The sequence below is a fragment of the Gavia stellata genome, chromosome 1, assembly GCF_030936135.1.
Source record: "Gavia stellata isolate bGavSte3 chromosome 1, bGavSte3.hap2, whole genome shotgun sequence".
Taxonomy (NCBI): Eukaryota; Metazoa; Chordata; class Aves; order Gaviiformes; family Gaviidae; genus Gavia; species Gavia stellata.
The window spans coordinates 110,412,297-110,430,726 of NC_082594.1; the positions used below are offsets into that span (position 1 = coordinate 110,412,297).

At 36.1% G+C, this 18,430-nt stretch overlaps 1 protein-coding gene across 1 annotated transcript in view; it reads right to left on the bottom strand.

Annotated features, from left to right (window-relative positions):
- Positions 1 to 18,430, bottom strand: part of LOC104253293 (multidrug resistance-associated protein 1) — a 34,814-nt gene that overhangs the window by 2,321 nt on the left and 14,063 nt on the right. Inside the window, 16 exon segments of the mRNA XM_059835640.1 lie at positions 1,930 to 2,115; positions 2,753 to 2,896; positions 3,856 to 3,957; positions 5,040 to 5,166; positions 5,981 to 6,180; positions 7,201 to 7,356; positions 8,153 to 8,307; positions 8,803 to 9,022; positions 10,232 to 10,292; positions 11,238 to 11,307; positions 12,929 to 13,115; positions 14,201 to 14,368; positions 14,889 to 15,065; positions 16,475 to 16,601; positions 18,165 to 18,237; positions 18,349 to 18,430. Coding sequence (XP_059691623.1) covers positions 1,930 to 2,115; positions 2,753 to 2,896; positions 3,856 to 3,957; positions 5,040 to 5,166; positions 5,981 to 6,180; positions 7,201 to 7,356; positions 8,153 to 8,307; positions 8,803 to 9,022; positions 10,232 to 10,292; positions 11,238 to 11,307; positions 12,929 to 13,115; positions 14,201 to 14,368; positions 14,889 to 15,065; positions 16,475 to 16,601; positions 18,165 to 18,237; positions 18,349 to 18,430 — 2,235 coding nt within the window.

Below are 18,430 nucleotides of genomic sequence, written 5' to 3' on the forward strand. Positions count from 1 at the left end.
ATTATAAGTCAAATTTTCTTAATTTCCTACAGGGAAGATGACATATTCAGCAATAAGAACAAAAGCATTTGTTGCATAAATGTTTATTCAATGAGCAACACTATCTTCTGTGCACTGAATACAGCAGGGAATGTCTGGAAAAGTACACATAGACTAGTAGATGCCAGGATGCATATGGGTCACATCCAGCACTTATGAGTGTAGAAACAAGCATTCAGTAGTTAAGTCTAAACACTTTTTTTGATGCACACGAAAGAAAAAGGCACATTTAAGAAGTCAGTACTTGACAACACATGAATATCTGCTCAGATTTATAAACAGAACTGATGTTTTCAGAGGCAGTGAACAGACACCTTGACTAAGTGCAGTCACAGTGGTTGCGACCCAATAGGTAGCCTGTAAAAGGCCAACAACGTTCACTAGCAAGTTCTGTGCAAGCGGAACAGTGATAATTTTGAGGGAGCTAGGTGACCAAAACGGACTGTTAAAATGGTATGTGATCTTGTGCATATTCTTCATTTAAACTTCATGTTACTTGCATTAGAACATCATTAAAGTAATTTGTAAATCTGTACTTTACTATGATTGTTAAAAGACTGTTTGTATGAGATATATTTGACTGATCTGAAAAAGTGTGCGCACACTAAAAGCTTTGCTGTCTTGCCCTGCCCTTTTTTCCGTCCCAGACTTTTATCTTCACCCAGTTCCATTCTCCCGACCTATGCAGTTCAACACTCCAGACTCCACCTACTCTCCACAAGCTCCAGTCTCCATTTTTCCACTCTTCCAGTTCTAGTTTCCTTGTCTGATCACAGTTTGTTAGTTCACTGAACTTTCCTGTACCTCTCTCAATTTAGTTGCTTTGATGTGGATCCAATATATTCCATCCACAGTAAATCAGACCTGCAACTGCAGTTGAGAAAATATTGTGTAATTTACAACTGTCAGACATTGTGCAGATTCATAGAGTGTTAGCTGCTTAAAACAAGAAAAATGTTACAACTGAGCATATAAGAATTGTGTTTTGAAGTCCTGCAGCATAATCAAATTTGGCTTAGTATTGTCATTTCTGACCCTAAAGTTGTATCAAAAACTGTAAATTTATTATTCCCCTGAGCAAATACATTTCTCAAAGGAAAAGCAGCCAAGGATTTGAAGGAATATATACATATATATACATATATACATATTCAGCTCATTCTTGGAAACACGCAAGCTATTTTGATTTAAATATTGGCCTTGTCTCCATGCACAGGCTATGGTAGAGACAGGAAATATTGCCAGGATTAAAGCTCCAGAAAAGCTAGGAAAAAAGCATAGACCTTCCTTTGGAAAATGTCAGATAAATTTATTATAAGTGATGTTAACATCACTCATGCACCAAAATGGTCTTACGAATGGCATTCAGGGAACATGCGAAAAGTCTTCAGGTGACCATTAAATTTGTGTTCTAGGTTTTACTCTATACTAGAGCATTTCAACGTAAAGCAGTTTACCAGCATGACTACAATCCTAATGATACGTGAATGAATCTTGAGTTTCCTGCCCCATTCTGAAGTAAGCAGGGACAGCTTAAGACTGTTAAACTAAACCTGGCATAATAAAACCTAATGTATACTTGTGGTCTGCCTGTTTTGAGGCTTCTTCCATATAGTTGCCAAGATGTAGTTGTGACATTTTTCAGGATAGCATTGTGCCAGCAGTACTGAAGATTACTGTCTAATCAAATAGCTAAGATTGTCAAAAATTCAATTCTAAAACCTGATAGGCCATAACAGAGCCTGTTTTCAAAGATCAGTAAAATTCTATTGAGTTTTATGCCTCTGTCTCTTGGCAGCCTGTTGACTTTTGGAGTTATAATTTCTCCAAAATATGAAGTGTCTTGTGTTAGTCAAAAAAAGTAATAGTTATCTCTAAAACACATCTCACCTGTGGAATAATGTTAAGATTTCCACGTAGGTCATGGAGTCCAATAGTTGATATATCAATTCCATTGATAATTATTTTGCCTTCAGATCCCTCTAGAACTCTAAACAAGCAATTTGTGAGTGTTGATTTACCAGCTCCTGTTCTTCCAACAATTTCAACCCGAAACACAGAGTTTTCTGATAAAGACTATAACTTTCCGTGTTACACATTCTATATGAAAAATGATTAGTGAATTCAGTTTCAACTTTCAGTTCAAAACTTCAGTTTCTTTTACCAACATGTAATCCTATAGGTGGATAAAACCGTTTAAAACTCACTTTTGGAACACGTGACTTACAATCACAGCTTTCCTTCAGAAGCTGTACAGCCTATGCCTGGTTCAGTGGGAATCCTTTCCTTCCCCCCCTTTTCTTTAGCACTCCTCAGCTCAAACCAATGACTCTAAACTAGGTCTTGCTTGGTGTTCCTTGATCCCAAACCCAAAGTTGATTAGCACTAATCTGGCAGGGTATTTCTCTACATAAATACCCAGCACAGTGGCCAAGAGGTTTAATTTCAAGTTTGGGTCTTCCTTAAAACTGCCAAATTCCTAAAACATTATTTCAGTTTCTTCCAGGGATAAGTATTTCTACACAGTAGCAGAAAATACTTTTCCTTTTCTCATTTGTCTTGTCTTTAATGTCTTATCCACTTAACATCTTCCCTGTTCAACATCATCTTGCTGTATCTGGTATTGGAGTCTCCTCATATGAAATCCTTTTGAAGTAGAAAGTTGGGAAACAGAATTTTATACCTCTGATTTATTTCTTATTATATATAGTACCTTCTCTTTACTCTGTGTCTGAAAAGAGACATCATTCAGGGCTAAACCAAGATCTTTCCGGTACTGAGCCTTGTAGTTAACAAACTCTATTATTCCTCTATCGGGCCACCCTGCTGGTGGTCTTTTTGACATTATCCATGGTTCCTGGAATTAAAACCATTGGTATTTCAGTATATGACAGTAAAAATGTTACAAGTTAATAAAAACATTAGGAAAATTATATATAGCTTTAAAAATCCCAGCAGGTTTAGGGTAATTCCAATGCAATATAAGGGAAGGAGAACCTACTTTCATGAACACTGGGCAGAAACATTCCAACTAGGTTTTTTAGGGGGGTTGATTTTGGATTGTGGGCTTTTTAAAAACATGTTATACACTCATTTAAAAAAGTAAACTCAGTTTAACTGGGTAGTTGCTAATAGTCTGGTATCTGTTCCATCAGTTGACAGAAACTGAATTTAATCTGATACCTAATCTTCCAGATACTTAAAAAGCATATTTACGAGAAACATTTCATTTTAAGAAGTAGAGTAGGAGAGAACAGAAAGATGTGAACAAAGATTAAGAAAGATAAACATGGGGGAAGGGTAAAATTGAATGAAGATGTAGAAGAGAGTCTTATTTCCAAGACAGACCATGGTTTTTATGCTTCCGTGCTTGACATGGGCACTACTTTCTGAAAAGCATAATAAACAAGCCAAATCGGTTTGAAACAAGTGTCTCTCCAGATATGAGGTAACAGTTAGAGGTCTGACAGGCCTCTCTTCCCCTCTTAAAATGCTCCTCTTGGCTGCACATAGCATAGAGAGTTCACCTGAGCTGTGGCTGCATTAGTCTTACTACAAAATCTACTGCTAAGAAGGATGCCAAGAAATTTACTGGTCAAAATAGGAATAAAACTGCTATGACTATAAATGTAATGATAAAGCTACATATTATTCTCAATGTAAAAATAAAAAAAAAAAAAAGAAAGTATTTAATAACAAATTATAGCCTGCTATTATCACTCATCAATATTAAAGTCAATCTAAGTTAGTAATTTTCTGCGCACATAAATTAAAATATTCAAGAAGAATGCTCACCATTTCAAGAAGAATGCTTACCTCTTTATCCATTTTTGCATATTCACAAACTCTTTCAATTGAAACTGCATTGCTCTCGATTTCACATGCTTTACGCACCCAAAAATTTAGACTCTGAATTGTCTGGGGAAATAGTTTCATCATAGAATGTAAAAATTTGACTCTACGAGAACACAGCATACTGATTTCAAAACTTACCCTGAATTTAATCATCTCATAAGCTGGATGCTTAATCACAGAAGCCAAAAAAGTGTACAGAAAGTGATGGCACACCAAATGAACTCACTTAGAAAATCACTGATCTCAGTGTTTCTCTGAGCACTTCTTGTATGCTTTCAGACTGACCAATGGCTATTGTAATTTTCACTAACGTAACAGCTCCTGAAACTACTTCAGGATCAACAGAAAATGCACAGTAATTATATGATATGTTGAAACGAAAAACATTTATTGCTCATATTGTGGGTACATTATTGCACTATTCCCTAGGGAAAGTAAGCTAGCAATATAGAACAAAGAATTTGCAACAGAGATATGTATTTGGTGTATCATGTCTGCCAAATTTGTCGTCTTCAAGCATTGGGAATGCTTCTGCATTCATTAGTATGTCAGCTGTGTTTCTGAAGCACTTACCACAGTGAGAATCTGGACACCACTAGGCTCCTAAGTATCACAAGATTAAAGAAACTTGGATGCTTAGTTTCTGTATACATAATGCAGATTTATTTTAACTAGCAACTTATCAATACAGTTTACCTTACTTCAAGACACATTTCAAATGTGGCTCTCACATACTACTTTTACAAGGACAATGCCAAAGTAAATTACTTTAGTAAACTCTTAAGTAAGCATTCCCACATAACATTCAGTAAGTGAGCAAGAACAAGAAATCAAACATGAAGTATAGTTGTATATGGTAGGGCTTCTTATTTGTTTTAACAAAACACTTGAAAATAAACCATACCTAGTCTGATTAACTTGATATTTAAGTATATTTTAATAATTATTTAATCTAAATTCGGGAGTGGAAAATAATTAATGTGAAGCTTCCCAGAATTAATGGAATTCCACAGAAAACTCTGTTCTGCCCATGGGATTTAGTTTCATTGATGCCACCATGTATATTCACCTACAACTTCATTGTATGTACTATTCCCTTTTCATATGCAATGTGGTAGCAGCAAAAAATGTATACCTTTACTTACATTTAGAGCATAAGATATCAATAAACCCACTGTAGAAGAACTCACTGTATTTCCAGCCAGTACTACAAACAGTGCAGCTAAGAACACCATTAGACTTCCCAGAAATTCAAGCCTGACAGACAGCCACCTATAGTAAATCAAGGCAGAGAAAAAAGTATATTACCTACAAATTTTTTACAGTATAGTGAATGTATTCCTAATATAATGACTCTCTGACATCATTATATTAGCAATTTACCCACTTTACAAAAGAGGTAAGTACTACCATTCCCATTTTACAGGTGGACTGGGGAGGGAATATGACATATCTAGAACTGGTAGCACTGCTAAAAACAAAATGCAGGTCTCAACTCCTGGCTACCGCTCCCTTCACTCCTCATACTGCTTTCTCTTCCTATCTGGAAAAGATTCAGGTATATGACTGAAAACCAGAACTGAAAATCTTCTCCTTGCTAATATCTGCCTGTAACTGAACTGAATCACAAAGGAAGGAGAGGAAATGGACTTATCCCCTTAAACACAAGATTCTACTCTCAAGACCTACCTGGTGCCTGTAGGTACAGACACCAGATTACTTCCACATGAACTACCGAAATAGAAATTCAATTTGCTCATAAACTTGTAAGAGGAACTGTTAGCTGAAATGTAGTACAGTCCATGCTCATGACATATTGGTAAACTTGTTTTTTTTTTTTTTTTTTTAATATTCTTATCCCAGACAGCATATGCGTATTTTCTATAAAACTCCTAGTTTCTGGTACATAAAGAAGAAATCATCCTAGTGCTTAGGCATAATCTATGCATTCATTACATAGAGTGGTGGCTAAATTACTTTTGTCCTTCTGTTTCTCAGTGGGTTTACTCTGACTGAAGGTAAACGCTTAGTTGTGGAATTCTACAAAAGAAAGTCTCAGTTGCAGATGCAGAACTGCTGAAAGTACCTGTTTGAGATGACATTGTTGTAGAAGTAAACTAAATTCTCATACACAACATCATTATTTTTTCTAATGAATCTCTCTTGGTGGCCAAATGCTCGAAATGTTGATCGCCCTACAAGCGTCTCACTGAAGTGGGAGATCACAGGAGAATGCGATGCTCCTGCTAGCCGTCATATTTGTCGTGAACTTGCTATGTAGTATCGCTAATAAAACAATACAGACAAAGCAGACATTTTAAGTTGCTACCGTTTCTTTTACATTGTTTAAAATATTTGCCATATATATTTTCAGTTAAGTAATCTGTTATGTAATTCCTGTAAATTTTGAATATGAAAAAGTTGGAAGTGTCTACACAGAAGAAAAGCTATTCACAAACAGTATAGAAAAAACAAATCTGTCTTTTGGGACACACCAACACTGCAATGCTGACATAACTGCAATATATAAATTACTGGCAAGGTTAAAATTAGATAATATTATTTCCAAATTCTGTAGAAAATGTGCTATACCACAAGAGGTGTGTAGCAACCAACTAAAACTTCTATGTAAACTTTCAGATTAGAATGTCCCGCTTCTTTCTCAGATGAAAGTCAGCCTTTATTTCTTCAATGTAATTCTGTCTGTATTTAAATTCCTTAGCAGAGAGTGAATCCAGGCACTATTTTCCTTCCTCTGTATTTTTATTTTAAGAATCCTTTAATGTCTTTAATCACAGACCATACTTTGAGCATCAAGAAACAGGAATGCAGCCATTAGTCTTTCTGAAACATTACTTTTTGGTTTCTCAGTAGCATAACTGACACGCTAGACAAAAAATAGCACAAGTAATTTAGGCATCATTCTAATTTACATTTGCTGTTTCAGGGTTACCCTTCAAATTTTAATTTCCACTATAATATACACCCTATTTTTTTAGGTAACTTCATCAAATTTCTTGGTGGGATCTGTATCAATATGTATCTTCCTAAGAAAAAGGAAAATACAAAGAGAAAAATGTAAGTCGTTAAAAGTTCTCAAGCATTACAGGATATATTCAAGAAGTATTCTAATTTCCTTTTAAGAAGCCTGAAGATTTTTTCTGAAAGCAATTTCAGATGTGTTCTGCATATATATATTTTTTTTATTTTCCACAATAAGGAATAATTTCAGCCTGTATCCTTGATTGTTTTGGACATTTCATCCACATACATCTAGAAATCCTTATAAAAGCTTAATGAACTTACTTGGATAGTAAAATAAAAGTATCCCAGGGGAATAACTACCACTATGAATAGTGGTGAGGCGGATGTGATAACTAGAATGGTTCCAATAACTTCTAGTGTACAATTTAGCCAAGTTCGTAAGTAGTAATGGAAACGTAAGTCCACTATAAATAAGTCCTGTAACAATGCACAGAAGAATCAAGGTTTTCTGAGTAAATTTCATTAACAACTTCGAGAAAGCATCCTTTAAAAATGGAATCAAACTAAAATATCCTCAATAAAAATTAGTAGGATCCCCCCTGATTATATCCTAATTATATATATCATTATTTTTTGTCTAAAAGTGAAATAGACATAATAGCTTTTAGACTTCTCATGGTATGTCAGTGAACAGGCTCAGACTGTGTGAAGTCAAAAAGACACAGCTCTTGCTATTTAGCTAGTCAATACTATTTAGTTTACATAAAGGATATCATACTGTGGATACACTTGTTTGTGTATTAGAGGTTCCAATTAAAGCCAAAACACTACAAAAATAGAAAATAACATTCACCTTAAGTCTATATACCTGTGAGAATGTGAATTTAATGCATTAATTGGTTTTGACAATAACATTTGATTCTGCTATGCAATATACTATCAAAGAAAAATACAGAATTTTTTAAAAACAGATCAGGTTTAGGTCTGGTAAACTTGTTGCACTGCAGGAATGGTCTTTGAGGAATGGCCTCCTAATGATCTTGGATAGGTTCTATACAACTTCTACTAATAACACGTTTTGATGATTTTGTAAGAAAATAGCTTGAGACAGTTTCTTAAGTTTTTATGCACTGAAACAGCTTTCTGTTGCTAGATATTGCATTCACCTACTTCGCTATCTTTAATTTTTCAACAATACTAAATGGAATTAAATTTGTAGTCACTCAAGCTTCATTTTCATAAAATGGAAAATATGCATGAGTTTTCTCCTTACCTTTGTGAATCTGTTGATGATCTGACCAACTGGATTAGTTTCAAAATGCTGAAGAGGAAGGTGCAATATATTGTCTAACAGCCGATGATGCAATGCCCGAGAAGCAGACAAGGATCCCCTGGTGAGCACAAAAGCACCACAGCAAACGAGAAGACCTTGTGAATGGATAAATCAAAAGACAGTATGAAGGGCTGGGGAGGGAAAGGAGATGGAGCTTGTTTCTGTCACTGTTTTCTACCACAGTGAGCAATCCAACAGTCACACTTCATATCTTAGTTTTACAAATGTACATATTTGTATTTTCTTGATACACCTTACTACTTCATAAGTATGTTTTTCCTGCAATTAAGTCTTTCATGCTAGCATGCCATTATACATCAACACTGATTTCCTTCCTCACTGAGATGCCAACAAAACTTCATTAGGTTACACTTGGATGTTCCAACAATTCACAGAAGTATCATGAAATTAAATAGCATTTTCTTCTACATGTCTGTATATCTCTTCTCCTCTCCTCAGGTTAAACTATTATACTGTGTTGCATATAATTCTTTTTATGAAACAACCAGCATTATTTCTTTACTAATACACATTCAGGCAGATCAGACTTGACAAATGGTGAGAAAACAGTCATAAATGCTCATCCTTGCCTTGTATGAATCCCAGAAGTCCATAGATATGAAGTTTATAGTTTTGTGATTGTTTCCATTCTGTGAAATCACTAACTTTTGCTGTTTCTGCAGTCCAGGTGCTAAGCCATAGATTTTGTCCAATGGCTAGTGCATTTTGTCCTAAATAAGCAGTTATGGTTAGCCACATCCATCGCCAGTTGAAGGCTTGGAGGTATTTCAAAAGAACTGGCATTTTAATCTAAATACATATAAAAAAAGAATATATATAAAAAAGGAGTTACTCTTAAAATCATTATCATTGTTGAAGGGAAACGCACATTATATAAAGGGGATTGGATACATTAAATTCAGAAGAAATCTAAAGAATTTCTTAATTAAATCTGATAAGTTAGGTATATAAATATCATACTGTGAAGAGGTTTCCTCTCCCACTACACTCTGCTCTTCAATGATACATATCATAGGCAACCTTGCTTGTGACACTTCCCAGTGTTAGACTTAAAAAAATCTTACATATGTAGATTATACAAAACAAACAAAAACAAAACAAAAAACCAACCAAACAAAAAACCAAGAGTGCAATTCCTGGGCAGTTTGCATGAAGCAAATCTTAACTCTATTCATCAATGGAACTAGAAACTTTAGAACTGCCACTCTGGGCTACTGGAGCCAAGGAAATTAGTGTCAGCAGGAGAAAGTTCTCATCCTTGGTGTAGATGAGGACTAATGGGGCCAAACTCTGCTACGCCACTTGAAAGGCAGAACTGGTAGGAGTAGAATAATGACAGATTCTTGAATTTCATTACAGGGTCTGGAGTGAAATGAGCTCTAGTTGGCACAAACTCTTCTGTCTCTTCCGCAAACTCATTTTTTTCAAGTGCCTAATTCTACTATCTTTCTAGAAATTCACACCCTCTTCCCCTCTCCACCCTGGCCCATTCTTATTTTAATTCAACTATAGTTTCCCAGGAAGTTTTGACCTTCTCCACACTCTGTTTCACTTGTTCTTTTTCCTCTCCCTAGCAACTGGCGGATTTTTTAAATGGAGACTGCAGAAAGTGTGCTTCTAACGTAAACCAATACTGCAGCAGTACTACCATGCAAAATTTCTAGTCTCTGCTCCAGCACACAGGCATTTAAACTTCCTAAAGATGAGACAGACAGAATTTTTTTCTAGCAGAGGTAAAAGCTTTTTTAATCTTCTTCTTTCTGAAATAATCAAAACAGACTGGACCTAGATGTGGTATGACAATACAGCCAGTAGCAGATCATCAAAATAGAAAATCTCAGATTATGTACTTAGAATTTGGTAAAAACCTGTAAGATTTGTTTTAAATTCACTAATGAGATGTCAGGCAACCTTAACAAGAAACAGAAAATTGCAGCTGCAAAACAATACATTTTTATAAAAACAAATGTCAAAGTCTTTTCTGCTAGTGATACTTACACCACCAGTGGCAACTTTTTCTTTATTGTTCGTGAGTATTTTCCGTTGATCAAAGGAAGAACTGCAAACAAGAAACACTTCAAATCTTCTTGTGAATTATCATACAAAGAATATATCCATTTCTTCCTAAGCAAAAATGGATACTATAAAATCTTGTAATTTTTTTCTATGGAAACACAAACTCCTCAGCTGTTCTATTTTTGTTGTTAGAATAACATTACGGTGAGAAGAGAATACTAGGTGTGGCCTTTCCATTTCCTGTATAATTATGTGTCGATAAAACTGACCTTGCTGTGCATAGGCATCAGCTAGAGATGTAAGACCACCCTTTTCTGAGGCATGTAAGCGTGGTGCAGCTTGGGTCTCAGCCCTTGTCTGGGCCCAGGATTAGGGCTTACTATTTGACACATCCAATTCTGCTACTGGACCAGGATGGTTAATCTTAAGTGTCCTGCATTGTCTGAACTTACTAGGGTGAGTCTCTTCTACTTCATCTTTGCACTATCTCCTACCACTGCAATGATATCACTACAGTGCTTTACAAATTGATCTAGTCATTCAACTATTTGAAAACCCAGAAGTTTTCTTAAAGGTGGAAAAAGACAAATCAATGTTACAGGAGAAAAACAAAGAGCATAAACAACTTGTTAGTACACCAAGAAGTCAAATTGCTTTCAGGGAATTGTGGGTGCATCCACATCAGCGACTTCAGTTGGTCTTCTGAAAGTCCCCTTCATTCCTGCTTAATTTACTTTGGCTCACACAGAGAAGCAGCCCATGAACCGTACCTCTTGAACTCATGCAGCACATTAACTGGATTTCTTTTGTATAAAGCGAAACCAGAATATGATCTCCAGATACACACTCTCCAGCCAACTGCTAATGGGCGTGCAGGCTTAACCCATGTTTACACAGTGAAGGACAGTGGCACAGCCTTCAGCACTTAGCATTGTTCCAGTATTGCATCAGTTAAGCAATGGCTGATTTTTTTTTTTTAAATACTTACTCTTTATGCTTCAGCAGTTCTCTTTGTTGCAGGTTCTTGCCCAATTGGACCTCTTCTTTTGAAGAACTCACTATAACGGAAAAAAAATAGAAAAAATTTTTCAGTATTATACCATGGGTAGACAGGTACAGTACAAGAAACTAGAAATAAAAAACAGGGACAAAATGATGAATGGGGATACTTTAAATTATGAACTCCTTAAGCCGACCTAGTCTTGGGACAGCTACTACACAAGACGGACATATTTATGACCAAATGCTAGAACTGTGAGAGCAGGTTAATCTCCCCCATGAGCCTAGGGTCTCTTTGGAGTGCCATTCTTGCTTAGTGAAAGTATTAGTAGCCCTGCAAATATTAAGATTAATGTTTATCTCAAAGTATTCTTGTGTCATGACTGAAAAACCAAGCCTGCTGTTCTTTGTGTGTTAATGAGTCAACACTTTTTTCTTCCAGGAATGGACTTTTTTCTTCTTTTTCATATTTGATGTTATTTTTGTCAACAGATCTGTTAAGACAAAGACATGTTTTCTACATCCATCCATCCTGCTGAATGTACCTCTGCTGTATAATTTTGTATCACAACACATTTCATGCTGTTTCTTCTGCTCATTACTTTGGTTCCCCTTCCCTCTCTATATTACCCTTCATAAATAATACTGGTCTCCTTACATGGTTACCTCACACTTTCATCCCAACGCAGCTAACTCAAGACTGCCCACTGCTGCCTTTTGCAAATTTGCTGTTCTGTCTTCCCAGTCCTCCCTGTCAACCCCAGCAAATATTTGAGAGTGCTGGCTCCAGTATAGGGCCTGAATTAATAAGCCCACCAGACTGTGCATTGTGTTTACTACAGGCTCAATTTACAGTTGCTAAGCTAACTAGAAACCAGCATTATAAACATCTGCAGTCACCCATCTATCATAGGACTCCTCTGTGTCATGTGGATTCCTTCTCTCAAAATTAAATAAGCACAATTAATCTCCTCCTGAAGTACATGATGAAAATGGGTCAAACAGACTGCATTGTCTATGTACCTATTTTTTTCTCACAACTCTATAAAGGGCACACATTGAACAACTCAGGTACAGAAGTGAGTCCCAATCCATGTGAATGATTTGTAAGTATGATTTTTTTAAAGTACTATGCAGTATTTGTTTGTTTATGCTGTCTACTTGTTGGCTGGAAGTATTTCATAAGAGTACTAAAAGTTTCATTTATTTTTTTCTCCTACAGATGGACCATATTCTCCTACTCCTTCTGCTGTGCTCCATGATTACAGCAGTCTAAGGTGACAGAAATGGGAAGTACCCAATATAACACAGAACATAATTGTTAACATTGCAAGATTAATTTGAAATGTCCATAAGTTATTTATTGGGTGCTAAATCCTTAGCAGAATCAGGTAACTTTACCAGGTTATTAATACAGTATGTAAAAGTAGAAAACAGCTGCATAAGGCAGCTTTATCATACATTCATTAGTTGAAAGAGTAAACCATTTGATCTCAAGACATTAAAGCATGAATTTTTTTCAGTTTATAACCTATAATTCTATACCAAAATGTAGACAGGAATGCTCTACATTTTCCAGCAATTATTCTATTAATTTCCAGGAAGGGGAGGAGAAATATTTTGAGAAGCTTGAATGAAAAGAAAAAATACTAAGCAAACACAGTATACAAATGTTCTCACCTTCCATTGGGGTTTTCTCTTCCCATGTATGCTCTGCACTGAAGACTTGAATAAATTCAGCAAAATTAGCTCTCTCTGAAATGAGTTCTTGGTAGGTCCCCATTTGACTTATTCTGCCCTCTTCCGTTACTATTATAAGATCAGCGTGAGGCAGGAGTGTTAGGTTATAGGTCACCAATATACGAGTCTGAAACACAATGTTTACCATTTTACCATATAAATATAAAGCATATATTAAAAGTAGACATTATCTTATGATAGCTGGAATGATATAATGGAATTTTTCTGGTATTTTGCTCATTATCTGTCTACTTTATTATTATTATTGTTATTTGTTGCCTACTTTACTACATTACTCTTTTAATTGCTGATTGTAATGTCAAACTTTATGCTTATAGCTACTTGCTATTACTTGTACTTACCTGTTTCTTAATGTGTATCTTCTGCTCAGGAATGGTTTGGATTAGGTTGTAAAGAGCAGAGGTAGATACTACAGCTTTTAATATACTACATGTAGTTTGATAGTCTCAATATTAAAATCTGCTTACAAGTCTACCATTACTAGAGTTCTTGCTTCTGCCAGATACTTATAACCCATGGAGCAGGTAAATTAAGAAAAGGGAGAAGGGAGAGAGGGAAAGTGAAAGACATTTACTTCATAGTAAGTAATGTATTCATAATAGTAAGCATTTTGTAGTAAAACATGTGTTTTGCAGGCATCAGTCAGCAGGAATAATCTGTACTAATTTATAACACTGAGGAGAGATTTTTTACAAGCTATCTTACCTTCCCACATGAACAGTTTTTAAATGGAAGAGTCTATTCCTTCTGATGCCACTTTCCCCTAGGAATTTCTTTGTTCAACAATACGACTTTCTTTCTATAACGTATACTGGCTATAACCTATTTACTGCAGTGAGGCATCAAGAGTGACCACAAAGGGCTCCAACCTGCCTTCTATAGGGAGATCACAGCACTCCTCAAAAACTGCCAGTAAAAAAGAAATGAGCAAATATTATATGAATCTTTCAGACTTCCAGATCAGGCCAGCTCTCAATCTTTTTTTCGGTCTGTGCTGTGTCTACCCAATAGACTGCAAATTGGCACAATCAGCTGTGCTTTTTATTTAGCCTCTTTCTTTATTCAGAAAAATTTTCATCAACACACTAGGTAAGAGATGAGCTTTTGCAGAATAACTGGGACTTCTACTGTGACTGTTGTATTGTACAAAGCAGTTCATCCCCAAATTGAAAGGAAGCCACCCTACTTTACCTTGCTTTTTAGGAGACCTGAAGGCCCAATTAGCTTCTCAAAAAGATATTTCCCAACATGTACATCTACAGCAGACAGGGGGTCATCCAGAAGATACAAGTCAGCATTGCTGTACACAGCTCTGGCGAGACTCACTCTCTGCTTCTGCCCTCCACTTATATTGACACCCTAAGAAAGCCAAAATAATCCACATTTAAACACGAAATACTAAAGAAGACCAGTGTATCACACTCAGTGTTGTCATTATTTTTTTCAGGTAATCAAAGTAAATTTTATAGTAGGTATGAAAATAGAAATTTGGATTTTCAAGTAATTAGAGCAAAGTTTGGGCTCTGTTGATTAAATTCTCACTCCAAAATGGGCAAATGCAAGGTACTTCAGAAAATTAAAAAATAACTATTATTTACAGTCATACAGGCATTTTTACAGTATAGAGGAAACCCTTGGAGAACAGGACAGGGCTGACTCACCCTTCTGTATAGAAAAGAGCCATTTTAAAAATTAATTAGAGTGCAGAGCTTGAACAGAAGTTAAGTTTAAAGTAAGTAAGCTACGTAAGGAGATGGGCTAGGTGTACTTGGCTGAGCACTGATTAGTCATCAGTGTAAATTATCAAATAGGTAATACATAAAAACATAAAAGCCATAACTTAACTTATTGCATCATTTCTGACACCTCAAATTCTCACCCTTTCTCCAATCTCTATTTGGTCTCCATTCGGTAACTGTTCCAAATCTGGCAGTAAAGCACAAGACTCTAAAACAAGTTCGTAGTATGGCCTATTTAGATTTGCACCAAAGAGAATATTTTCCTGTAAACTGTCATTTTGAATCCAAGCCTGCTGAGAAACATATGCCACTGAACCCTAAAAAGAATTGGAAAAAATTTTTTTATTTGGGCTTTCTGAACATAAAAAATAGCATTTAAAAATGCATTTGAAATTCCAGCTTTACCTCAAAGCAACCAGTAATTACTTCCAAAACTTGAGCATTATTAAACTGTTAAAATTTTGACTAAGTCAGGTAATAAAAAGAATCTGTTGAATATTCCTGTATAACAGCTTGCCTATAATTATTATAAGAGCATATACTTCAAATAAAACTGACAGAGCTGGGACATATATTGAGCAAAGTCTTTTTCTGAAAGACCTCAGTGACAAACAGACATCCATTTTAAGATTTATATGCAGCAAAATGGGTCTGTATTAGGTATATATTGAAATGCAGCTTGATTGTTTGTATTTTTATGTAACATGTTGTGGAATGTGTCAGCCATTAGAAATTAATGTTACAGGATAGGAATGATAACTGGAAATGCTCCTAGATATTTTCTTACATAAAGCACATGCCCTGTGAAAATTTACTAATTTTATAACGAATTGATAATATAGATACACCGGTTGGGTATAGGCCTTCCTTATTAGATTCTACACAGATTGTCTTTTTCCCATTAATTACTACTCTCAGATTCAGAACACCTCAATTTCATATTCTTTCCCCATCCCCCAACAGTGTAAGGATACTGTACTAGATTGCCACAGGACTGAATTCTTGTTCAATATTTATTTTCAAGGCTGAGACACTTTTTTAATGTTGCCACATCCACTTGCAACCAGATTAACTGATATCGTGCTTATCCACTGATATTTGTTGGCTCAAGCACTGTAGTCTGTCATCAGAGGTTAACTTCCTCTGTACCTATAACCTATAAAAAACTTCCCTAAACTCATTTCTGTGATGGGGACTGTCATTGCTCTACATAATTACAAGACAAGCTAAACTACAGGATTTCCTATCACTAGGAAAGCCAGCACCTTAATTCCATCTCTGCCTAAAGTTCAACTTTTCCCTCTATTTCCATATCCTATATCTTCTCTACACATAAGCCATTGCAAGAAAGATGATCATCTTCTACAACAGTTTACAACTGCTCTGTGGGGGTCATGTTTGTACAGCTGTTCAAAACCAGCAACCATGTTTAGGCTCAATATATGACTTAAACACTCATGATTTTTGCACTGAATTATACAGATTATAAAAAAATGAAAATAGCTTTGCAATCACTTAGGTTGAAAACAAAGGAAAACTGCTACGCATAACAAAGTGGCACTGTGTTACTTTGAAGGTTTAAGAAGCTGGCAAGGAGCTATCCTTGCCAGTATTTCTACAACCATAAATTACTGAGGAGGAAAAACTGTACTTTCAAAAGCAGTTCTGCTTAATTTAGATATTGACAAGTGGGGCAGCGCTGGGGGACACAGACAGACAATCTTACTCTTCTCTGAACTGTTCCTTCAAGTTTCTCCATTTCTCCAAGAATAGCAGAAAGAAAAGATGACTTTCCAGATCCAACCTGTCCCACAACAGCAACTAAAGAGCCTTCAGGAATGCTGACACTCAAGCTGGAAATATTGAGTAAGACAAATTAGTTATCCTTTTTGTAAATACTCCATCATGTATGGGTTGTGGTCACTGTAAGAAAGAAATACTCTATTTTACCCTCAGAACAATGAGAAATTAGTACTTAAGTTTGCACGTCTTTTGACTATGTACCATTCAGAAACTTGCAATAATGACTTTAAGTATAAATTTATTTGTCTGCAAGTTAAGAGGTTGTGCTTTCATCTGATCACAATAAAATCAAATGGGAGACAGTCTAACCAATAGTCAAACAGTGGTCTTACTGTATTCCTCTCAGGCCTGTGGTTCACATTCCATCTTACTCTGAAAACCAGCTGCTAGACTACTCATGTAGCATTTACTGTAGCTGATGTGTGATCCCTCTTAAGGAAAAAAATAGCTGTTTGGGTAAATAAAAGCTGCCCTTCATCATTTGCATATTTTGCTGTCAAAATAAGTACAATATGTACACATAAACTTTAGCATACAAGAACAGCCACTTGATGTATCTGTATTTTATGCTACCTGGATCTAAGTGCACTCTGATTTGAAGGCCCTATGCTAAGATAAACATAGTACCTTCAGACTGGAGTCTGGAGCACAAATGAGGTACAGGAAGACTGTCCCCAGAGACTATACCAGACTTTAATGAAGTCTGTATATGATGCTGAAGGCAGCTCATACCTGGATACTATATTGCAGGCTATGGTGGCTGAGATGTGGATACTCAATGCCACGTTATGGGAAGTGATCCCCCCAGCCCTGAGAGGAATAGGGTAGACCGTGTGGTGAGAGGGTTAGACTGGGTGGGTTGTAACCTCTTCAGCTGCCTTAGTAAAATTTAACAGCTGTATAGAGCTTATCAAAATGGTTCATCATTCCACTCAAGGGCTTGGTTACTCCATTTCCTTACTTACCCTCCAAAGTGTTCATTGCGTAGCAGTTTAAGCATAGCTGAATTTACACCTAAGAAATACCTTGTTAAGAAATGACAAACAAAAAGAGTGGTGTTTTCAGGCAAGAGAGTTCACTGTGAGAAAAGCAAACTTTTTGTTTGTTTCCTTTTTCCAAAGGAAGCCATAGCCCAATTTTAAGATCAGCATTCAATGCAAGGCTGCATAAACTACTTTAGCTTACTTGTAGGCAAAATAAAATGCTACACTGACAAAAGTGCATCTTGGCAGTTAATGGTCCCCAAAATGCAATTCAGGAAAAATTGATATTGCAGTTAAATCTCCCTTGTGCAAACCGAGGGAAAAGGTCGTAGGAAAGAAGGAATGAAGAAGGAAGAAGAGCAGTGGCTTCCCATAGCACTTATACAGTGCTGTGCTGGGGAACATGCACTTTTATGTGGTTTGTCTTCGAGCATCAGGGAGACCAGGTCAGATTTGACTTTCCAGAGCATACTGATCACATGGGATACTCTGGAAACAATAATTGATGTTCTTTTTGGCGTGTAATATCATGAACTAGTCTGAATCAGAATACATTAAACCTGAACAAAATCTCTATAGATAACACATTCTGCCAAAGGAGCTCATAAAGATAAGTAAGAAATATCTTACTTTTTTAAGACTGGCAGGCCATTATTTTCCCAGTGGAAAGAAGCACCAATAAACCCAACAGCATGATCTGTTCAGTAAAGAAAAAAGAGCAAAGAGTTGCTAATCCATCCCCTCAGTTGAGTTTCATAATGATCATCCATATAAACCCATGACCAATTAAAAACTAGTAACTACTGCTTACTTCCACTGTAGCTTGTATTGACATCCTCAGGGTTAAGATCCTCAGCACACAGAAAATCTTCTAAACGGCTCACAGAAACTTTGGT